At 35.7% G+C, this 25,581-nt stretch overlaps 1 protein-coding gene across 3 annotated transcripts in view; it reads right to left on the bottom strand.

Moving 5' to 3' along the window:
* Nucleotides 1-24,875, bottom strand: part of LOC137396305 (zinc finger CCCH domain-containing protein 14-like) — a 41,052-nt gene extending 16,177 nt beyond the window's left edge. For 2 of the 3 annotated variants that reach the window (XM_068082519.1, XM_068082520.1), the window contains exons 1-7: nucleotides 24,785-24,875; nucleotides 19,067-19,109; nucleotides 16,442-16,556; nucleotides 10,638-10,825; nucleotides 6,691-6,877; nucleotides 5,476-5,676; nucleotides 3,108-3,398 (exon numbers count right to left, since the gene is read on the bottom strand). In XM_068082519.1, the coding sequence (XP_067938620.1) occupies nucleotides 3,108-3,398; nucleotides 5,476-5,676; nucleotides 6,691-6,877; nucleotides 10,638-10,825; nucleotides 16,442-16,556; nucleotides 19,067-19,109; nucleotides 24,785-24,817 (1,058 nt within the window). In that variant the 5' untranslated portion in view covers nucleotides 24,818-24,875. Of the gene's footprint in view, nucleotides 1-3,107; nucleotides 3,399-5,475; nucleotides 5,677-6,690; nucleotides 6,878-10,637; nucleotides 10,826-16,441; nucleotides 16,557-19,066; nucleotides 19,110-20,115; nucleotides 20,198-24,784 lie in introns of those variants that run through there. The other variant, XM_068082521.1, reaches the window with a different exon arrangement.
* Nucleotides 24,876-25,581: the final 706 nt, after the last annotated feature.

Below are 25,581 nucleotides of genomic sequence, written 5' to 3'. Positions count from 1 at the left end.
AAAAGTAATACTGTAGTTAGTAATAGCAGCTCAAACCAGTCATATATAAGTTGGCAATAACAAACCATCCAAAGCTGTAACTTGAGACTGACTAATATTCATGTAAAAGGTGAGTCACGTGTTTACTAATATGGATGGTCTGTCTAGAGCAGTGGTTCTTAACTCGAGCTATATTGAACCGGGAGCGAGGGAGGAGGGGGTTCAGTATAGACTGAACCCTCAGGGTTCAATTTTAGGGGGTTGAGTCCTCCTAGGTTTGAACCCTAAGGGTTCAGTGAGTCAGTCTGGGGGGGGGGGGGGGTTTGGGGGTTCTGTAGAGGTCTCTCAACGGCAACAGGAAGAATCGCACTGATTTGCGAATTATGAGCCACCTTTATGAAAATATATGCATTGTATTGGTTTTGTTCTTTGAACGCAGTAATATTAATGCAGTTCATTCTGTATTCATTTCCCAGTGAAACAAATGCTTATGTCTTAAAACGTGAAAAAATCATAATTTATTTTTCAAGAAAGAAGGGTTCGGTGAAAGCACAAATAAAACTTCAATAGTTCAGTATGTCCTACAAGGTTAAAAACCACTGATCTAAACAGAAGGGCTACAAGAAATGTGATGAACACAAAAAATAACTATAGAGAAATTCATCTGGCAACCTGAAGATTACAAAAGGTGAACATGATCAACACAATACCGTGCAGATATCTAGATATCAAAACTAATCCAGTCAAACCTGGACTTTCCACCCGCTCATCATGCAAATCCTTTAGCGCTCAACGTAAAATTTAAACAAACAGTTGTTCAACACATGTGAAGTACCATATATCCCTGCATATACGGTAAGCTGATTTTAAAAAGCAAAATTCTTTACCAAACTTAGGAGTCCGGCTTATACACGAGTGACTCTGATTGAAAGCAAATTAAATGATATTATATTAACCTAATTTCAACAACTCAAACCTCAACTTTATTAATAAAAGTACAACATAACAATAATGGTTACCATTACCATTAACTCTTTCGCTACCAAATAAATTGTTATGGAAACACTTAAATATGCAGTAAAACCAAGTATTTGACATTGGCACACATAAGTTGTCATAACATTTGACCTAATTAATTAGTATAAAATTTTACATCATCTGATGCCATAAAAAGGCCACAAATGTGTTGCAGAATGAGTTCGGACACCTTTTTATCTTCTTCATACGATCTTGGTTGACAGGTTGAGCATGCTCTGAGTCAGACGAATTACCACTCTTACTATAGCTTACGGAATTATTATTACTGTTAAAAATCACTGTCACTAGTAATAATCAAAAGTCCATTGACCTACAATCTGTGAAACCTAATCAGCTGTAATGCTTCTGATCATGGTGAAAAGCAAATACGCAGCTATAAAAATGTGCTTTTGAAAAGTGAAACTAAGGTCAGCGTGAGCTGCAAACATGCTTTCCATTGGGACAATACGATTAAGCGGAGACACGATACCCTAATTATACAGCTACTCACCAATCAGAAATGTTTTGTACTGAGCCTACAAGAGTTGCTCCATTTCTGCAACATTTTGCTCTGATAGATACGTTCGGCGTGTTACGATTTATAGGGTTGGCTTATGCGCGAGATAGACTTATACGAGGGAATATACGGTGTATTCCTACTATGATACCCGTTACTCAGGTTACTCAGAAACAAGAGGTGTATGAAACTATTGTCTAACACAAAGTAGGCTCATATTTGGATAGAAAAAGTGTGTGAGGAGACAAGTCCGAAACCTAATGACTTGTCCCCTAATCTGTTCCTCTAAAAAGCTGCGCACGCACGCACGCACGCATGCACGCATGCACACACACACACACACACCGATATTTAAGGGCATCAAAGTAGCTAGGTTGACCTAGCGTGGCGATGTTTTCTTCAATACCTTATGATATATATAAATACATACAAAAAAAAGGCTTTGGAAAAGTAGTGTTTGGTAGAGTGTTCACTAAATACAAAATGGATCGTTAGTAGAGGGTAATCGAATTAGCTTCTGAATAAAAATTTGAATACTTGTCATTAATTGTCATCATGTCATACTTGTCATCCTCGCATAGTTACCATATATGAGGGAATATATGGTAACTGCTTACATATAAAGTCTAAAGTTTCTCAGAATGTTTTTTATAAATGTATGCAGTTCTTGAGCAACATTAAACACCACTTCATAACTTCATTTTATTATTTTAAAATGGTACAGGGGATGGAAGATGAAAGAAAATACTTTTATTATATTGAAAGCAATAACTAGTAAATATTTTTGAATCAATTTTTCATACAACCACCAAGACTGTTTAATAGTTATCGGGAGAAGGTGATTCTAAGGATGAAAACCTGCAAAATGTCCAAGTGGAGCAGCCATGATAATGAAATATAAAAATTGTAAAAAAATTAAAATATTGAAACTAAAAACAGACATAAGTTATTTTAACTTGAAAGTCATGTAGTCTAAGTTAAACTAGCTCAATATTTCTATTGTGACCTCTACCTACGTACCATCTTCTCCGGTGTCACCAAGGCTACGTCTCAATCCTAACGCCTTCAATGTAAAGATAGTGCAACAATACAAACCTCCTCTGATTGTTGGGTATTACACTAATTATTTAGTTTCTGATACATAAGTTATTTTTATATTTTTATATTTAGTTATATTTATGTTTCAGTAATATGAAAGTATTACTGCATTGGTAAATGAAATGCTATTCGCATGTTACTGACCTGATAATAACCTAATTTCAACATCCACTATGGGCCAGCTCAGACAGAGAGGGTACTGTGGGGTAATAACATACAAGGACACAAGGCTATCTCTTCCTATAGTATTTACTCTTTATCATATCGAACAGCAAAGTACGATCATCACATTGTATAGTCAAGTACGTCATCCTAGCATGTATGTACTATACCTACTTACATAGTTTATCATACTGATCCGTAAGTACAATGTGAACCTGGAAGCAGTTTCCATGTAATTTCCTCGCGCAAAAAAAACATGATATCATATCAAACTTCTTTCCAAGCACTTCCACTCGTATCGATTCTGTTGTACCCAATACCTCATCCAACTTACCAGACAGGCCTTCGCACTCTCACGAATGGTCTACCAACACTCCTGTCTAGGAAGTTAGGTTTATAGACATCTCTGTGTGTAAGAATGTTTGCATCTCTTTCTTCTCTAGGTCTGTGATGGCCATCTCTCTCTTCTCTTGATCTGTGTGTGTCTTCCTTCTCCTCTCTGGATCTGTGGTAATCCTCGCCCCTATCATCCCTAGATCTGTGATACTCACGACCATTGCGATTGTCTCTACTCTCTCCTCTGCTGCCAATTCGGAAGGATGAGGGAATACGTCTACCAGGACTTCTAATCAAAACAATACAAAGATAAAGAGAAGACAACTCAATAAATATCAACAAACTTGAACACCTGCGAATTACATCATCTTCGTATATTGTGTTTGATTACCTTTACATGTGTTTTATTATCTTCAGCATATGTTATTCACTTCAACATGTGTTTCACTGCATCCACGTGTGTTTCATTCCCTCAACAAAGTTTGATTCCCTCAACATGTGTTTTATTAACTCAGCGTATGTTTTTACTTCAGCATGTGTTTCATTACCTCACCATGTGTTTTATTATCTTCAGCATGTGTTTTATTATCTTCATCATGTGTTTCGTTACCTCACCATGTGTTTCATGACCTCACCATGTGTTTCATTACCTCATCATGTGTTTCAGTACCTCACCATGTATTTTATTATCTTCAGCATGTGTTTTATTATCTTCATCATGTGTTTCGTTACCTCACCATGTGTTTCATTACCTCACCATGTGTTTCATTACCTCATCATGTGTTTCAGTACCTCACCATGTATTTTATTGCTTCAGCATGTGTTTCATTACTTCACCATGTGTTTTCATTACCTCACCATATGTTTTCAATACTTCACCATGTGTTTTATTATCTTCAGCATGTGTTTCATTACCTCACCATGTGTTTTATTATCTTCAGCATGTGTTTTATTATCTTCATCATGTGTTTCGTTACCTCACCATGTGTTTCATGACCTCACCATGTGTTTCATTACCTCATCATGTGTTTCAGTACCTCACCATGTATTTTATTATCTTCAGCATGTGTTTTATTATCTTCATCATGTGTTTCGTTACCTCACCATGTGTTTCATTACCTCACCATGTGTTTCATTACCTCATCATGTGTTTCAGTACCTCACCATGTATTTTATTGCTTCAGCATGTGTTTCATTACTTCACCATGTGTTTTCATTACCTCACCATATGTTTTCAATACTTCACCATGTGTTTTATTATCTTCAGCATGTGTTTCATTACCTCACCATGCGTTTTATTATCTTCAGCATGTGTTTCATTACCTCACCATGTGCTTTATTATCTTCAGCATGTGTTTCATTACCTAACCATGCATTTTATTGCTTCAGCATGTGTTTCATCACCTCATCATGCTTTTTATTACTTTACTATGTGTTTTATTATCTTCAGCATGTGATTCGTTACCTCAGCATATGTTTCATTATCTTCAACATGTGTTTTATTATTTCACCATGTGTTTCATTACCTCAGCATGCGTTTCACTACCTCACCATGTGTTTCATTCCCTCAGCATGTGTTGCATTATTTCAGCAATTATTTCATTTAGAAAAGGTGACATACACAACTGCAGCTGTTTTGGATACTTTCTGTACATGAAAAAAACTAAAAGCTACGCTTAAAGTAGTCTTGGAATTGTTTGGTATATATTGATGTGCCTAAAGACTATTATAGTAAGCTACAATAGTTTTTAGGTTAGGTAAATGTAGCGCCATGGTTGCTGAATCAGCTCTTGAGTGTGAAATTACTCAGCAAGAATTGGGCAATTCAAAGCATTTACATTGCAGAGCAGTGCTTCATTTCGTGCAGTTTGATGCAAGAACAAGTATGCCGCAAACCCAGCGTCGCTGTTAACACAGCCATTTCATGATATGAGCATCTTTAGAATGATAACATTCTAAATTTTACGTATTATAAGCAACACACAGTAACCATTTTCCAAGTACAGTATAATGAACCTGGAAGCTACTGCAACTGTTACTGTCTGCAAAATCATGGAATATTATACCTTCATATGCTAAAACTAAACCAAACTTCCAAGGTTTAATGAATACTGCAGCTCATGAGTATACGCCTCACTAAGATCATTCAGTAACCAGTGAAATATGAAATTTAGAAAAACTTCAAATTTTAAAACAAACAACAGACATAACTTATGGGAGTTTGACAATCAAGTAGTCTAAGTTAAAATAACTCTATATTTCCATTGTGACCTCTACCTACGCACCAATTTCTTCGGTATCACCAAGAATTTAGCTAAATATCATTTAGCTAAATATAGCCAGCATGTTGATTTTTAGGACCTCACCTCCTGCCCGGACTCTGCCTTCTTTCCAGTCTAGAAGCTTGCCTATGATCCCCTGGACTAGAGTCTCTTCTAGGGCTATCCTTTTGTCTAACCGGACTCCTGTGTGTGCCCGACTTCCCCTCATGTCCTGAGTGCTGCCCCATATCCATATTCCGAGAAGATCGGGCAGTCGATTTAGACAGCAGCATATCGCTGTCACCTCTGTTAACGAAAACAGGTAAAGGATGAATCATTGATGAGCAAGCATACGTATATGTTCACACCGGCATGTGCATACAACTCCCTAAACCTCCATAAACTACAGTGAAACTCGGATAACTCAAACTTCAAGGGACCGAGCAAAAGTGTTCGAGTTATTAGAGCGTTCAAGTTATCAGGACAGTCATAAGTGCATGTATTTATCAGTAGATACGTGTACATATATAAACTATATATAAATCAAAAGCATAGATTGCTTGTTGCAAGTTAAAGGGTCTCTCGTGTGAAGTTTTAAATATTTTAATCAGAAAGTATAGATATTTTTCTATCACTTGAGATTTGTTTGTTGTTTTAGGTGATGTGACTGCCAGGACGTTCTCAGATTAAAATTGGCAAAACTTGATCGCGGTTAAAACGCTCAGAAAAAATACATACGTATTTTTCTACCGAGCGTTTTAACCAAGATCAATTTTGCAGTAAGTCAATTATTACAAAACTGCTTTACTATTAAAAACCCATTAAAAATTTTGCCGATTTTACTTTAAAGTTATCCGAATTTTACCTCGCTTTTCTTCCTTTCAGAGGGTTATCGCTAAGCGGATGTTTGGTAAAATTTGATTTTTGCAAATCTATAGAAAAGTCGTTAATGAAAATATTTTGCCGATGTTGGTAATAACGAGGCCTAAGAACTACTAAAAGTCTATGGCTTGGAATAAAGTGATATTCTAAAGCGATAGTAACAACTGTCTCGGTAGCCGTTTGGCAAAAAACTGTTCGGGTTAACGGAGTTTTGGTCGAGTTATCTAAAGCCATTTATCATTGCGTGGGAACAGACCAAACAAATACGTTGAGTTAACCGTGTTTTCGAGTTATCCAAGTTTCACTGTATATAGCTTTAAAACAGATGTTCAGTTTAAGTCTTGGAGCCATGAGAAGCATAATTAATAAAAGTTTCTTTCTTATCTCCATGGTATAGCCTAAATACCTAGCAAATAGTCTATATAGTCTCCTACCAACCTCGTAGAGATCATACGCCTCCTCCCAGCTAGAAGATCATCAGGTATAGCTGGCTTCATTTCCTGTACCAAAGGTTTCGAAGGAGCCAGAGACTCTTTACTGTGTGATGGCTTTGTAATAGGTTTAGCAGAGATTGGCTTGGATGGCTCCACAGGCTCGTCATTGTCATCATCAAATGCTACTTCATCTATAGCAAAGAAACATCTAACAACTAAAAGGCGTTAAAATGAAACTGAACCATATCAATGGATAGAGGTTTTAACAATCAATAATGCTGTTCAGCTCGTGGATAAAACAAATAGGCAATTACAGTGAAACTCGGCTAACTCGAACTTCACGGGACCTAAAGAAAGTGTTCGAGTTATCAGAGCGTTCAAGTTATGAGAACACTGTCACAAGTGCATGTGTTTATCAGTACATATACAAACTATTATATAAATCAAAAGCATCGATTGCTTGTTGCAAGTTAAGGGGCCTCTCATGTAATGTTTCAACATTTTTTATTAGAAAGTATAAATATTTTCCTATTATATGAGATTTGTTTGTTTGTTTTAGGTGATGTGACTGCCAGAACATTTTCAGATTAAAATAGGCAAAACTTGATCGCGGCTGAAACGCTTAGAAAAAAGACATATTTTTCTTTTGAGCGTTTTAACAAAAACCAATTTTGCTGATTTTTCTTTAAGTTTATCCGAAGGTTACCTCGCTTCTCCTTGCTTTCGAAGAGATATCCCAAAGCGGATGTTTGGTAACATTTCATTTTTTGCAAACCTTTAAAAAAGTCGTTAATGAAAATATTTTGCCGATAGTGGTAATAATGGCGCCTAAGAACTACTAAAATATGATGTTTATCTCTATTGCTTGAAATAAAGTGATATTCTAAAGCAATAACAACCGTCTCGGCAGCCGTTGGGCAAAAAACTGTTCAAGTTAACCAAGTTAAGGTCGAGTTATCTAAAGCAATTTACCATTGCATGGGAACGGACTAAACAAATCCGTTCGAGTTAACCATGTACTCGAGCTATCCAAGGGCGAGTTATCCGAGTTTCAATGTATCTTGTTCTAATTCAGTTGAATATTACAGTTTGAGCTCAAACTTATTCAAAAGATTGAAAACAACATTCTCAACTGCTCAATTTTGACTCTCTGAAAGTTACACCCAATTCGTAGCACCCAAATCTATTTGATGCAATCCTGTTAATAATGCAACTTCAACAACAGTAAAATCTACACATTTAACAAAAGTCATTACAGGAGCAGACAAATTTACTCTATCCAAGAGTTGCTTGGTTACTAGTGAAGCGATTTATAATCATTCACCAAGCTGGAAGATGAACACTAACATCAATGACAAACACAGTCCTGCCATTCTAGCATTGCAGCTATCAATATCAACTAATCCAGCTTCATCTAATCAATTTCAACTCATTTAACTTCATCTAACCAATCTCAACTCATCCAACATCATCTAATCAATATCAACTCATCCAACTTCATCTAACCAATCTCAACTCATCCAACATCATCTAATCAATATCAACTCATCCAACTTCATCTAACCAATCTCAACTCATCCAACTTCATCTAACCAATATCAACTCATCCAACATCATCTAATCAATATCAACTCATCCAACTTCATCTAATCAATATCAACTCATCCAACATCATCTAATCAATATCAACTCATCCAACTTCATCTAATCAATCTCAACTCATCCAACTTCATCTAACCAATATCAACTCATCCAACTTCATCTAATCAATATCAACTCATCCAACTTCATCTAATCAATATCAACTCATCCAACATCATCTAATCAATATCAACTCATCCAACTTCATCTAATCAATCTCAACTCATCCAACTTCATCTAACCAATATCAACTCATCCAACTTCATCTAATCAATATCAACTCATCCAACTTCATCTAATCGATATCAACTCATCCAACATCATCTAATCAATATCAACTCATCCAACTTCATCTAACCAATCTCAACTCATCCAACTTCATCTAATCAATATCAACTCATCCAACTTCATCTAATCAATATCAACTCATCCAACATCATCTAATCAATCTCAACTCATCCAACATCATCTAATCAATATCAACTAATCCAACTTCATCTAATCAATACCAACTCATCCAACTTCATCTAATCAATATCAACTCATCCAACATCATCTAATCAATATCAACTCATCCAACTTCATCTAATCAATCTCAACTCATCCAACTTCATCTAACCAATATCAACTCATCCAACTTCATCTAATCAATATCAACTCATCCAACTTCATCTAATCAATATCAACTCATCCAACATCATCTAATCAATATCAACTCATCCAACTTCATCTAATCAATATCAACTCATCCAACATCATCTAATCAATCTCAACTCATCCAACTTCATCTAATCAATCTCAACTCATCCAACTTCATCTAACCAATCTCAACTCATCCAACATCATCTAATCAATATCAACTCATCCAACTTCATCTAATCAATATCAACTCATCCAACATCATCTAATCAATATCAACTCATCCAACTTCATCTAACCAATCTCAACTCATCCAACATCATCTAATCAATATCAACTCATCCAACTTCATCTAATCAATCTCAACTCATCCAACTTCATCTAACCAATCTCAACTCATCCAACATCATCTAATCAATATCAACTCATCCAACTTCATCTAATCAATATCAACTCATCCAACTTCATCTAATCAATATCAACTCATCCAACATCATCTAATCAATATCAACTCATCCAACTTCATCTAATCAATATCAACTCATCCAACTTCATCTAATCAATATCAACTCATCCAACTTCATCTAATCAATCTCAACTCATCCAACTTCATCTAACCAATCTCAACTCATCCAACATCATCTAATCAATCTCAACTCATCCAACTTCATCTAACCAATCTCAACTCATCCAACATCATCTAATCAATATCAACTCATCCAACTTCATCTAATCAATCTCAACTCATCCAACATCATCTAATCAATATCAACTCATCCAACTTCATCTAATCAATCTCAACTCATCCAACTTCATCTAACCAATCTCAACTCATCCAACTTCATCTAATCAATCTCAACTCATCCAACTTCATCTAATCAATCTCAACTCATCCAACATCATCTAATCAATATCAACTCATCCAACTTCATCTAATCAATATCAACTCATCCAACATCATCTAATCAATATCAACTCATCCAACTTCATCTAATCAATCTCAACTCATCCAACTTCATCTAACCAATCTCAACTCATCCAACATCATCTAATCAATATCAACTCATCCAACTTCATCTAATCAATCTCAACTCATCCAACATCATCTAATCAATATCAACTCATCCAACTTCATCTAATCAATCTCAACTCATCCAACTTCATCTAACCAATCTCAACTCATCCAACTTCATCTAATCAATCTCAACTCATCCAACTTCATCTAATCAATCTCAACTCATCCAACTTCATCTAATCAATCTCAACTCATCCAACTTCATCTAATCAATCTCAACTCATCCAACTTCATCTAATCAATCACAACTCATCCAACATCATCTAATCAATCTCAACTCATCCAACTTCATCTAATCAATCTCAACTCATCAAACTTCCTCTAATCAATCTCAACTCATCCAACTTCATCTAATCAATCCCAACTCATCCAACATCATCTAATCAATCTCAACTCATCCAACTTCATCTAATCAATCTCAACTCATCCAACTTCATCTGGTCAATATCAGCTCATCCAACTTCATCTAATCAATTTCAGCTCATCCAAATTCATCAAATGAATCTTATTTAATATCATCTTTTTTATTCTCTCAATTTTACTCTAGCTCTAATATACTGGCTTAATGCAATTTCAAATCGAATAAACTTGTATACCATCTTCCTGCGCGTGTAGTGTGAGGAGGGCGGAGTCATCAGCTGCTTCATCTCCACTCTCAGATTTTACTGCCTCCTTTGAAGACTCCAAACCCTCCAAGTCTGTGTCGGGTATCTGGGAATGAGGCTTGGAAGCAGCAGTGACTGATTTGGTGACAGACTGGAGACGAGTGAGCAGATTGTCCAACCTGAGGTGAACAACAGTACCCGCTGCAGCATGAATCATGCTTCATAATAAAAGTTATTAAAGTTTAGTTAAAGCTAAATGTAATGATAAAAATTTTTTTTACTGTTTATTGCTTTGCTAATCTAGTTTCTACATACTATTTATATTTTTGATTTAGCTTTTTACATACCGTAAAACCTCTAACTGAACGCCACTTTTATTTGAATGCTACCTGCACTAATTGATTTTTACGAGCCCATAATATCAATCGATCAGTTGAAAAGTGTCCACAAAATCATATTAATAATGAATTGTTTACATCAATAACAATTAATTTTCTCGTTGTCCAATTTCAAAGCTTTTCGTTAAAACTTTGAAAGCAACGATATAAAAATAATTAATAACTGCTTCAGGCTTATAGCAGTTCTTATTTTATGCGGTCTTGATACTTAAATGTACATGTATATAAAAAATTGTTTACATTTATGATGGTAGATCAACGACTAGTTTTATGGTGAAGCTAATGTTTAGCGAGCAAAACTTTTAGGCATTACTTTGTGCTAAATGCAACGCGTAAAGGTTTTGCTCTCCAAAAAAATTGTTTGAATGCTAATATCGACTAGTTCAGCAGAGCAGAAGAAGAGTTGCTAATATCGACTAGTTCAGCAGAGCAGAAGAAGAGATGCTAATATCGACTAGTTCAGCAGAGCAGAAGAATTGCTAATATCGACTAGTTCAGCAGAGCAGAAGAAGAGTTGCTAATATCGACTAGTTCAGCAGAGCAGAAGAAGTGTTGCTAATATCGACTAGTTCAGCAGAGCAGAAGAAGAGTTGCTAATATCGACTAGTTCAGCAGAGCAGAAGAAGAGTTGCTAATATCGACTAGTTCAGCAGAGCAGAAGAAGAGTTGCTAATATCGACTAGTTCAGCAGAGCAGAAGAAGAGTTGCTAATATCGACTAGTTCAGCAGAGCAGAAGAAGAGTTGCTAATATCGACTAGTTCAGCAGAGCAGAAGAGATGCTAATATCGACTAGTTCAGCAGAGCAGAAGAAGAGTTGCTAATATCGACTAGTTCAGCAGAGCAGAAGAAGAGATGCTAATATCGACTAGTTCAGCAGAGCAGAAGAAGAGTTGCTAATATCGACTAGTTCAGCAGAGCAGAAGAAGAGTTGCTAATATCGACTAGTTCAGCAGAGCAGAAGAAGAGTTGCTAATATCGACTAGTTCAGCAGAGCAGAAGAAGGGTTGCTAATATCGACTAGTTCAGCAGAACAGAAGAAGAGTTGCTAATATCGACTAGTTCAGCAGAGCAGAAGAAGAGTTGCTAATATCGACTAGTTCAGCAGAGCAGAAGAAGAGTTGCCAATATCGACTAGTTCAGCAGAGCAGAAGAAGAGATGCTAATATCGACTAGTTCAGCAGAGCAGAAGAAGAGTTGCTAATATCGACTAGTTCAGCAGAGCAGAAGAAGAGTTGCTAATATCGACTAGTTCAGCAGAGCAGAAGAAGAGTTGCTAATATCGACTAGTTCAGCAGAGCAGAAGAGTTGCTAATATCGACTAGTTCAGCAGAGCAGAAGAAGAGTTGCTAATATCGACTAGTTCAGCAGAGCAGAAGAAGAGTTGCTAATATCGACTAGTTCAGCAGAGCAGAAGAAGAGTTGCTAATATCGACTAGTTCAGCAGAGCAGTAGAAGAGTTGCTAATATCGACTAGTTCAGCAGAGCAGAAGAAGAGTTGCTAATATCGACTAGTTCAGCAGAGCAGAAGAAGAGGTGCTAATATCGACTAGTTCAGCAGAGCAGAAGAAGAGTTGCTAATATCGACTAGTTCAGCAGAGCAGAAGAAGAGGTGCGGTCAGAAGACATTGAGGAAGGTATTGGACAACCGGAAGAAGCTTGTTCCATCGAAAGTAACAATAGGAACGCAGCTATTCGAGCAAATTATGCAAATATTTTTGTTTTAAAAGCATTAATTTTTGTTTTTGCATGTATTATAAGTATGGTTCATTTATTTCACTTTTTCATGAATATACATGCATATATGTATATATATTTGTAGCATTTGATCGATTATCATTATATAACTTATAAATATGTAGATTTATAGCATATTATTTAATATCATCCTTGCGGTTATCTTAACATCGCATACAATGAATTGACGCTCGTAACTCTTCTTCTATTGCACATAAAAAGGTAGTTTTGGCTGCAAACTGTAGCAAACATATCAATGAGTGCAATGAGCTTTTATTCAACATTGCTAAATATAGATATAACATAAAAAATATGCCTTCAAATTTAGGATGAAATAAAAAGTTAAAAGCTCTAACAAATCGCAAAGCAAGGCACAGGCTATAATATCATCGCAGATTAGTTGCAAGCAATAAATTATAACAACTGGTATAGATATCTCTTGGCTTCCCAATGCATATTGCATTTAAAGATCTTTAACAAGTTAGAGGTAAGTTGGCAGATTTATTGCATCCAAAAGGTTTAATATCGCTCCACCAGAAAAAAGGGCAAAATATAGGCAACAATCGCTTCGTCCATAAAGGAGCGGGCGAGCCATTTGAAAAACACAACGCCAGCCTTTATTTGAACGCCAGCCTCTATTTGAATGCTAGCCTCTATTTGAACGTCAGCCTCTATTTGAACGCCATTTCCAATTGACCATCACTAGAGAAGGTTGAAAAATAGAGCGCCATGTCAAATGTTTGGTTTAAGGTTATATGTACAGTCATACTTCGACTTGCGAGCTTAATGCGTTCCGAGACTGAGCTTGTATGTTAATTTACTCGCATGTTGGTGCAATTAATTTATATATAGAACAATTAAATATATATTGATTGGTTTCCATACTTTAAAAAATGCAAATAAAACACTCAAAACAAGATATCGTAATAGAAAGAACATGTTGGTTATTGTCCTAACTTACCACAAGCTTTTAAAAAGCAACAAATTAAAAATAATGCAAGGAAATGTGATTAATTAAAATGTAAAGTTAAATACATACAATTGCGGCTAACGCTAGCATTTGCCAGAGAGGATCAGAGGGAGATATCCTAGGGAGTTATAGAGAGTTATCCTTCATTACAACAGTTGACTTTGATAAATTTGAATTTTATCAATGTTTTAAAAGACAAACGTAGAAGCAAACCTAAAAGCAAACTTTCATTTTTAACTTGACGTAATTAAAATTTCTTCGGCGTTCATAGTTTGAAGTTTCTCGCTGATTAGCTAATTTTTCCTTTGTTTCGCTTTCACGACTAGCCGGCCGTTTTAAGATAAACCTATATAAGGACATTTGCCTTTGTCGCCCTTTCAACATGTTGCAAATAGGACGAACACATGTGTCGTCACAAACGGTTAATGTACGACCACTAGCCAACTTGTCCGAATGTTTATAGTTTTGATATATAGCACCGGCCTTTTCACATTGCATCGTTTCAGTTACGCTGTCACTGGCCAATTGTTTATCTTTTATCCAATTCCTGAGCAGTCTCTCCACCAGCGGTCGTGAAGATCGCTGCGCCGTTTAGAGACTATGGTTAGTCCTTTTGCGAACTAAATAAATGCCCTGAATATAATCCTTCTGTTTGATAATTGTGGATGTATTTCTGTCATATTGCTGAGCTAGCTCAATCACGCATACACATTTCACATATTTTTCAATAGTTTTCCGTTTAATATCAATTGTTATCATTTGCTTTTTCTTTGCATTTCATCTTTCATTTTACTGGCAAACTTTCGGTCTACGCACAGTACTTTTAATTCACATAATTCTGCACTGAAAATCATGCACAAAACAAACACGGTACAAAAGTATAACCTGAGCAGTTGAAAAATACAGAGTGATGCTGTTCTCATAAAACACCTCCGGCATACTTGGCAACTGACTCACGTGCTCGTATCTCAAACATGGCTCGTATGTTAGTGCTAAAACTTGCTTAAAAGCTGGCTCGTATCTCACATTTCTCGTACGTTGGAGCACTCGTAAGTTGAAGTATTACTGTAATTATTTAAAGTATTCCTTTTTGAGGTCTTGAATAAATTCTAACTTTCGACATACAGTCATACCTCGACCTACGAGTACCCCAACATACGAGAAAATTGAGATACAAGCAAAATTTTGAGCGTTTTTGCTTTGAGAAGCGAGATAGCTTTGAGATACAAGCATAAGAGTCGGTTCTTGATGCGGTCAATAAGTAGCCAAGTATGCAAAAGGCCGCTTTGGAGAACAGCATCACTCGGTTTTGTCTGTCAAATCAATTTGAAAGATTTTTAAAAAGGCCGGCCAAAAGTTACCGTAAAAGCGAGACAAAAAGTGTCAAACCAGAAACAGACAAAAAAATTAAAACAAAGACAAAATTAAAGTTAAATAAAAGATTAACAACCAAACTTAGCTTCCAAGTAGTTGGATTACATAGCTTTAAGTGTGTGTTTAGTAAGCTAAATTAATTTAAGTTAAATTCTAAATTTATGTAATATTACCTCACGTCACACAAGTCTAGTGTACCGAATGCGTTGCTGTCAAGTCTGTCTCACACCACCGTTAGCCACTACGCCTGTCTCAAAGGTAAGAACTCCTCCATACAGTACTGCACACAGTAATGTTACATTCTATGGCTGATCAGCAGATCATAACCACTAAATAAGTATTTCTTACTTTGTGAGCACAGGTACTGAATTACAACAACTAAAAACATTTTTCCATTGTAAGACCTTGTTTTAGGTGGTTTTTTTTTCGTATGGGAATGGATTAATTCGTATCTACACATAGTTATTTTATATAGGAAATATCACTTTAAAATATGAGAATCTACACGTGCTCAGTTTCAGAACACATCAAGCGCGTATGTCACGACTGAACGAAAAAAATATCAAAAGAGACCAACTTCATATAAAGAGGTTTGAATGTAAAAGTTAGCCGCATATACCCTGTTAGCGTATACCCTGTTAGCATATACCCTGTTAGCATCTACCCTGTTAGCATATGCCCTGTTAGCATACACCCTGTTAGCGTATACCTGTTAGCGTATACCCTGTTAGCGTATACCCTGTTAGCATATACCCTGTTAGCATCTACCCTGTTAGCATATGCCCTGTTAGCATACACCCTGTTAGCGTCTACCCTGTTAGCGTATACCCTGTTAGCGTATTCCCTGTTAGCGTATACTCTGTTAGCGTATACCCTGTTAGCATATACACTGGTAGCATCTACCCTGTTATCATATACCCTGTTAGCATATACCCTGTTAGCATATACTCCATTAGCATATACTCCGTTAGCATATACCCCGTTAGCATATACCCCGTTAGCATCTACCTCGTTACCATATACCCCGTTAGCATTTACCCCGTTAGCATATACCCCGTTAGCATATACCCCGTTAGCATATACCCCGTTAGCATATGCCCCGTTAGCATATACCCCGTTAGCATATACCCCGTTAGCATATACCCCGTTAGCATATACCCCGTTAGCATATACCCCGTTAGCATACACCCATAAGCTAACAGACTGTTCTACACCATCTTAATTCAGCTAGGATTAATTAATCTTAATTCAGGATTAATCTTAATTCAGCTAATTAATGCACCATTAATACACAGCTAGGATTTTCTATTATACTTACCACTGAGTGAACGGCTTAGAGTTTTCAGCTAAGAAAAGGTCAAGGTCGGAAGACATCTGCGATATATCTCTTTTATTCGCTATCATAACCATTATATAATCAGGCAATTCATCATCTACAACATGCAAGCAAGTCACTTTGAATTGGAGTCGAGTGAAAAGCAACAGTGCAGAATCTAACAATATGGTAGTCATATTTAAACAAGGTAGCAACATTATATGGCAGCCATATTTAAACATTAAAATAAGAGTTTTTCATGTGACTAAAATTGCTAATGGCAGATATAACGCTGTTCCCACCCACCCAGTTGCGATTGATCAATCACAGCCCGTCAAGTGCCAAGCGTGACACAGCTTTGTATTTGCCATGAGAACTTTTAGTAATATAAAAACTGTCTTGTTTTATATAAATATTAGGTATATACGTTTGTATCTGTTCGCCTATATTCATCTACATGTATATATTTGTATGTGCTAATGACATATATACAGTGAAACTCGGATAACTCAAACTTCAAGGGACCGAGTAAAAGTGTTCGAGTTATTAGAGCGTTCAAGTTATCAGAGCACCCTCACAAGTCCATGTATTTATTTATTAGTAGATACATGTACATATACAAACTATATATAAATCAAAAGCATAGATTGCTTGTTGCAAGTTAAAGGGTCTCTCGTGTGAAGTTTTAAATATTTTAATCAGAAAGTATAAATATTTTTCTATCGCTTGAGATTTGTTTGTTGTTTTAGGTGATGTGACTGCCAGGACGTTCGCAGATTAAAATTGGCAAAACTTGATCGCGGTTAAAACGCTCAGAAAAAATACATACGTATTTTTCTACCGAGCTTTTTAACCAAGATCAATTTTGCAGTAAGTCAGTTATTACAAAACTGCTTTACTATTAAAAACCCATTATCAATTTTGCCGATTTTACTTTAAATTTATCCGAATTTTCAGAGGGGAATTTCAGAGGGTTATCACTAAGCGGATGTTTGGTAAAATTTGATTTTAGCAAATCTTTAGAAAAGTCGTTAATGAAAAATATTTTGCCGATGTTGGTAATAACGAGGCCTAAGAACTACTAAAAGTCGATGTTTATCTCTATGGCTTGGAATAAAGTGATATTCTAAAGCGATAGTAACAACCGTCTCGGTAGCCGTTCGGCAAAAACTGTTCTAGTGAACGGAGTTTCGGTCGAGTTATCTAAAGCAATTTATCATTACGTGGGAACGAACCAAACAAATACGTTGAGTTAACCGTGTTTTCGAGTTATCCGAGGGCGAGTTATCCGAGTTTCACTGTATATATATACTAGTTGAATGCTCGGTATTGCCTGGTAATAAAAAGGTCTTCAAAAAAAAAATTAGTTACAAAAACAGAGTTACCATTCCAACTTTCAAACTTCATAACATGAGCAAAGTGTTATGTGCAGTTTAAATAAATTAAGAGAGAAAATAAAAAAACTGTAAAGGTTTTTAAACTTTGTCAAACAACTGTAACTTTCCAACTTCATATCATGAGAAAAATGTTTTTTGCAGGTCAAATAAATGGAGAAAAAAAAATAAAACAACTGTAAAAGTGTTTCAATGTAAAATAATTAGTTAAAGTGGTATCTAAATAAAGTCTGTTTCGCTACAATTACAATGAAAAATGATATGGCAACGATACAACTAATACGAACTGAGAAAATAAAATAAAAATCCTGAATATGTTGAATTAAGAATAACAATAATTGCATAGAAGTATGTGTAAAAAAGTTATTGTTGCAGCAGAAGCTATCCATCAAAACTTTGAATACGACAATACTGATACCTCTTGATACTGGTACAAATGTAAAAATGAGATATCGGACTGTATTTGTCTGGTACTTTGTCTGACCGAATAGAGAGAGAATGTAGAGGCTATTCCTACTTGAGATCATACAATTGTCCCATGAAATATATTTAGCCTTTACAGATTTAGCATTTGAACCTTAGGAAAAATCAGAAATAGGAGTGTAATGGCAAAATCCGAATGGCACATTTGAAAATTACAAATTAAAAAATTGGGAATGGTAACAAAAAATTGACTTTTCACAAATGTTAAGAAATAACAAATGTGTAAAGTAATATTAATTAATAAAAAAGTGCACATCTAGCGTATGCAATCGCAAGAATTATGCAGAGTATATATATGGTAAGAGCGAGGGGAATGATAAGAACAGCTTAGCCTTGTGGTTAAGTGCACACGTTTAAACTCTTGCAGTTGCAATCTTCGTGAGTTATAATCTAGGAACGAAACAGATCTTTCATTCCTAGAATTTAATGACTATAGCTGAACAGCTATCAGATGACAAACTTTGAGATTTATATGATATACATATATGATATACACAAAAATATAAAGAGAACTTAGCTGTTAGCTAATTGCTACAAATTTGTTTCAAGCAGATATAGATCTTCTCTCATCAAAGGCCACTATAAATGACACATGTATATGTGTATATATGTATATAAATGTCATGAATAACAGCTTGCACATATATACATATATGGAGAACAAGTTGGTCCAGAGGAACTGAGGACTCACGTCTGCCTATATTAAGTGAGTAACAGGAATACCAAACTTGATTGTTTAAAATAGACTTACCAATATAACTACCCATCTCTGTCAGTTTGGCCTTTATGGCTTGCTACAAAAAAGCAAGGTTTGACGGTTTGAACAACTGCTGTTGATTATAATGTAGTATAAAAAGGAAATACGCTCTATACAGTTCTGTTACACCCTAAATGAAGTGGTATGCGATGACCTATAAATAAATAAAGCTTCCAGAATGTGGAGCAGAAAAAAGCTTGAACAGCTAAACTAACCGGACTAGACTAACTGTAACAGTCATTATAGAGACTATAGATGAAAACCATGAACGATGAGAGAGATTAGTAGAAAGTAATACAGACGGTTCCCAACCTACGAATGAGTTACGTTCCGAACGATTGTTCGTAAGGTGAATTTGTTCGTAAGTTGCTTCAGTGGTATATTTTGTATTATAATTTATGTTTAAGGCCTATATAAGTATATTGAAGGTTTATATAAGCATGTTTAAGGCTTGTATAATTAACCTGTATTGGTTTGTACTGAAAAAAATATTTAATAAAATGGAAATAATACTTTGGTAGACGCCGGGCCATGACACTGCATTTCTTATCTATTGTATGTCTTGTCTTTTTTATTATATTGTTGTTTTAATCGCTATGCTATCACTTATCATTGTTGTCTTATTTTTTTGTATGTGTTGTCCGTTTATTATATCGTTGTTTCACTCGTTATGCTATTGTTATATCTGATATACCGTCATAACACTATCACGTATTGTCACTTATATTGTTGTCATACCAACGCACTAGCGGTCCTATTTATTCACCTTGTTAGCCGGTGTTCTTACCGTTTGCCGTTAGCCGGAACGGTTAATATTATTGTATATAAAGGAGTGCGCTCATTTAGTTGAGCAGAGCAGATAGCCGTGGGCTCCTCGGCTAGTGAAATTTCCTTCGCTAATTAAAAGCTGAATGAAACTACACGCACTCTCTTCTCTTTATTTATTAATCTAGATCGTGTCAAGTAAAGGCCGGCAAATCCCTTTACAATACGTACAGTAAAAATAAAAAAGTTCTCTGCGCACTGGAGATACGTTCACGCACCTATGCACTGCAACAAACTGGGCAGAGAAAGGTGGATGCTAGGTGGTGCTTCTGAGTAGTGCCTACGCGCAGACCTGTTCGTATCTACCGTTGTTCGTAACTCGAATGTTTGTAAGTAGGGAACCGTCTGTATTGATTGTCATACTTCTTCCATTCTTTCACTCATGCATTCACCTACGTAACCTGTGAGAGACAAGTAACTAAGTCAACAATGTCTGTAGTTTAAATCTAGTTTTCAATAGAAAAAACAATGTGAAATTACAGCTTACTTTTTATTTCTTTGAATAATTGTTTAGTGTACGAACAATCACAAGATGAACAACAGCCAAGTGTCTTCACTCTTGACTAAATCTTGGCAATGAAATCAGCTAGGAGTTGCACAGTTATTTTACGTCTACAGCATCATCTTGTTTATATTTAAATAAACATTATATTTGCATTGATATTGAGTGGATTACTCCAGTCTTAATGAGAATCGGCAACTAAAAGTTGGTAGGCCTGTTCTCGTTTTACTGTATATTTCCAAATCTAAAATAGGACTTTAGTGTTTGTGATGTAACCTGATAGATATCAAAATTTCTGTGTAAACCATGTGTACTTCTGTTTAACTCACTTCAGTGATATTAAAAGCTTTTCTCCAATGTTGTCTGTCTGTCTGAGAATGTTTTTACAAATGTGAAATATAAATTTCTTGCCCTTCAAATGGTGAGACAACACATGGCGGTAGTAGTTGAGCTGTGTTTGATCAACACTGATTCCGATAATGAAGAAGGAAAACCTGAGGCTCATATTTTAGCTAACTTCCAGCGACTGGCAGTAGTAAAAACGGCAAAACCTAGCCATAATATTCAAATCGCTTGAGTTAATGCTAGATGACGATTTGCTAAAAATTGCTAAAAATGCTAGATGGCAGGCCCTTTTTATTATGTAAACTATTGGATGAGGAAGAAGAGTATCAAACAAGGTCTGCTAAAATACACTTCTAGAGCAGAGGCCGCTAAAATTGTGTAATTGTCTGCTGAATATGTGAATGACAAGTCTTGTGATTCGATTTTTAAAACTCTTGAACAGTTCTGTGTGGATGAACTTGGTCATTCTTGTCATAAGTTAGTTATCTGAGCTGTTCATCAGATGGTAGATTCAATAGATGACCCGTAGATCAGCTAAAAGGCATGCTTCTGTGAGCTACAGCGGTGAAGGTGAGGTGCCAATGCTTTCAAAGGAAAAACTTCACGGAAAAGATAAGACCTCAACTGCACGCGGGAGATGCAGGAGAGGCTCATACCTTCAAGATCAACATCTTGCCAAGGACGCTGAGTGCCAAAACTGCATAGAAATAGAGCACTTTCAGGCATGCTGCCGGAACTGAAAAGTGGAAAACATAAGTTAAAAAACCCAGAGAATAAGACTTAAATTCCGAGGATGATTTTCTTTTTACTGGAAAGCTGGGGATTGGTGAGATCAATAAATAGAAAGCAGAAGTCTCAGTCAATTAGAACAAATGTACGTTCAAACCTGACGCTGGAACAGATTGAACTATAATCAGTAATGCTGAGCAATAAATAAAACACGCACCACTATCTACATATTCTGAAAAGCTTTTTGGTCCAAGAAGAAAAGTTCTGAGTGTGTTCCAAAGTGATTTTAGCTATAATGGAAAGACGCACACAGAGGTGGCCTTTGTCATCAGGAATCAACGCAACACTTCTCAGCCATAGAGCATGCTCAAAGTTGGGACTGATTATCTGCAATGCGAAAAACATCAGTGAGGTCAACAATGATATTCAGTTGAAGTATCCCAGTTCTTTTGTGGCTTAGGATTGCTCAAATACACATGAAATTTTTTAGAAATCGGACCCAAGTCCAAACTGTATTTACACACCTTGGAGCATACAACATCCATTACAAGATAAAGAAAGCAGAAACCGGATGAAATGGTTTGAGAAGGCATCATATTACTGATAACATAATCGACAGAGTTTTGCAGTGGACTAGTCACCATACTCAAACCTTCAAAGGATGGAAAAATTTGTCGAACTCCCGGGCTGAGGAGTGCAGAGAAGGCCACACTATAGCCATAGTCCAAAAGAGTCTGAGCAGACTAACAAATAGCAGGATGTTTTCCAATTTTGGCACCAGCAGCGACTTCTGGCAGATTAATTGAAGTAGAGTTCTGGAAGGTGACAACTTTTCTATCACCATTTGGACGCTACTGTTTCATCTTTCGGTATCACCAACACCCTGAAGATTTATCCGAGGGCTATGTCACAAGTGATTAGTAGAATCGAAAGCGTAGTTTGCCACCTGAACGATATCCTTGTTAATGGTCCAGACACTAGGAGTCACAACGAAGCGCTTCAAGCTCTTTTCCTTGGGGTCAAGGCCAAGGTCAATACCAAAAGATCAGTATTTAGCAAGGTTGGAAAAAACCATGGTTTTTTTTGTTAAAACCGGTTTTTATGGTTTAAACTGGTTTTTATAATTTTACCAAGTTTTTTACAATTTTAAGTCTAATTAACATCACTTACTATAGCTGCATGATTGAGTATTGAACATACATATGTGGAATCATCTGTTAAAGATGGTACTGTGGTAGTTGTTATGGGAAAAAAGAGAGAAAACATGGAAATTTCAGAACGAGTCTTAAATCAAACATGATCGATGAAATACAGAGCAGAAATCTTATCACATAAAGTGAATATTTTACATACAGCTCTATGTATAAATAGAAACTTTAATCCCAGTGACTAGTCGTGTGGTAGTGCAGAGCATAATGCAGATGCATTGCTAGTGTTTGGGGCTGTGGCAGATGACTCAACTTCTATCACCTGAATACTAGCAACACTGTCTAAATTGGTGTTTTCAGCTGGACAATTTGCTACATGAGCTTTAAGCCTATCTGCGTGACCTCGCGTTACGACAGCACACCTATTACGTTTTGCCTTAAAACCTTTGCCTTTCAAAACACAACAAACTTGATAAACTGAATTCTAACAATCCAACTACTTTGGCTTGTGCCCAATAAATGAAATATTAGTTTGCAAACTTGAAGCTTTTGCTCAAAGGATTTTATTGTTTTAATTTCTAATTATAAGTAATTCTTTCTCACTGGCCAGACTTGAGAAAGTATTTATTCATTATTAGAGACGATGAATGGATTAGTATATTTCACATGGTTTTTATATTTCATCAGTAAAGAGATCATCATATCACTTGATAAAACCAATTGAAAATAAAATTCACTAATTCATTGTTGTGCTAGGATTTCATGTAGTTTCAACTTGAACTCTGCCATCAATTTATTACTGTATCCTAAATAAACTTCAACAGCTGATAATTACATATAATTGCATTTCTACCGCACATGAACCACTAGGAGCTTAAAATATTATGTTTTCACAAAAAATAATGAAAAAACCGAAAATCCATAAAAACCGGTTTTTTTCGGGCTGGTTTAAACCATTGGTTTAAACCGAGCCAACCCTGGCATTTAGGCCATGCAAAACCTCCAAAAGCTGCTATCCAAAGTGCAGAGGGCAACCGTCAACATTCAATGACCAACTAAGTCCGCTCGGGTACTCAGGCACCTGAAGAAAGTGTCGCAGAAGGCCTTGGTCAACATCAAACAATTACTACAAGGTACTTTTCTTCACGTTCGGTGGTTAGCAGACTCTGGAAGTCGATGAAAATGCCTACTTACCTGTCTGACTATGAGCTAAACTAAACCAAGAACCAATCTGACCCTGAAACAAATTCTGAAAATCATCAATCTGATATTATTATTTTGTAGATCCTAAACGCTTGCTAGCCTTCACCGTATTATCATGCATACTCATATCGTTAGAGCTTTGCAAATTGAGGGAAAATGTGATGTAACCAACTGTCTATCCATGTTTCTATGTAAACCCCATGGACTTCTGTTTGATCGGCTACGATAGTAACAATCTCGTTTTTTGCTTTTGCCTCTTATGTTTGTTTGTTTTTTAGCTGTTTTTACAAGTATGAAATATAAATTGCTTACCCTTGAAATGGTAAAACAACACAGTATTGAATCTCAGCATATTTATAGGCTTATCATTAAAATCAGGTAATGAATAGAAATATATATAGTACTTTATTGGCAATTATGTCATTTCACGAATAGAAATGTTTTTTTAAAGTAGGCCATACAACAATAGTAAAACAAAAAAGGGGAAAAAAGCAACAGTTAGCCATTTAAATTGAATAAATAGTCTGACAAATAGTGTTTAAAATGCCTTTCTTCGCTAAGAGAACTGATAAATAACCGATAAATTCTACTTAAATGTTGAAATATGTTGCACGTAATAAGAGAGATTGCATAAAGAAAACGTTCACCAGATCTCTTTCTTTACTAAGCAAATGAAATAGATAATTATTCTAACAGTGATATGTGGTGGACCTATTCGAAACAGTTTGTCTTTCAGTTCTGCCTATCAGCATGCATACATTTAAGTATGTCAGTATGGTGCACGAATATCTATATTAGATGAGTAATGAAGCAACTAATAAATATGAATTAGAGCCTAAAAGAGGTAAAAGTATGCTTCAACAACAATTTATACTGTACGAGCTATAAAGAAGAAATTATTATTATAGATACCGCTAGCATAATGCATTATTGCAATTTTCACCATTAAAAATCTCTTACCCGTATCTTTTCACTGATTTCTTCTCGGTCCATGCCGAAAAAAATTGTTTTTTAAATTACTTTATGTCTTAAGGGAAAAAGGTCGCACTAGTGTTCGTCCTTGAGAAAAATCATCCAATAAAAATTCCGAATTGCTGCGGTTCTGCAATTGCAAGATTGTCAGCTCGCTTATAGCAAGAGTACGCAACTCCGCTAATATTTGTATGCTATGTTCTACTACATATACATGTTCAATTAGTTCTAGTTCTAATGATATTAAACCGACTAGTTTTAATGACAGCAAAACCAAAGTAAAAATCTACAAGTTCTGTACCAACCCAAAGATTGCTGTTGTTTATTCACTAGAAAACTAATTAGAATGAGAGTATAAATGTATAATTATAGCCAATTTTGCTGTTAGTTTTTTTGACATGAGCATTAGGCAAAGGGGGAGCAAAGGCAACTTTAAAGTCGTTTTTAACTTTTTTAGGTAGAAAAACCCTTGGCCACTCTTGTTGAAACTGTACCGAACAGTGAAAACCCATTTTTATGCAGCAATTAAAAATCATATAATTTAAACATTAATTAACTTCAACATTTATAAAACTAGTTTGAATGGGTTTTAGTACTGGCCAGTTATGTGGTACCTCTAAATCAAATACATAGATTGTCGTGTTGTATAGCAGTATTAGCAAAAGCAGATAGCATAATGGAGAAACAACTAAATATCAGAGACATGCAATATTACAATCAACATGACACCTAATACATTGAAAGACCAACAATAAATACAGTCATCATATTATACTCATCTACAA

Source organism: Watersipora subatra, chromosome 5 (genome assembly GCF_963576615.1).
Source record: "Watersipora subatra chromosome 5, tzWatSuba1.1, whole genome shotgun sequence".
Taxonomy (NCBI): domain Eukaryota; kingdom Metazoa; phylum Bryozoa; class Gymnolaemata; order Cheilostomatida; family Watersiporidae; genus Watersipora; species Watersipora subatra.
This window is presented reverse-complemented; position numbering and strand designations above follow the sequence as displayed.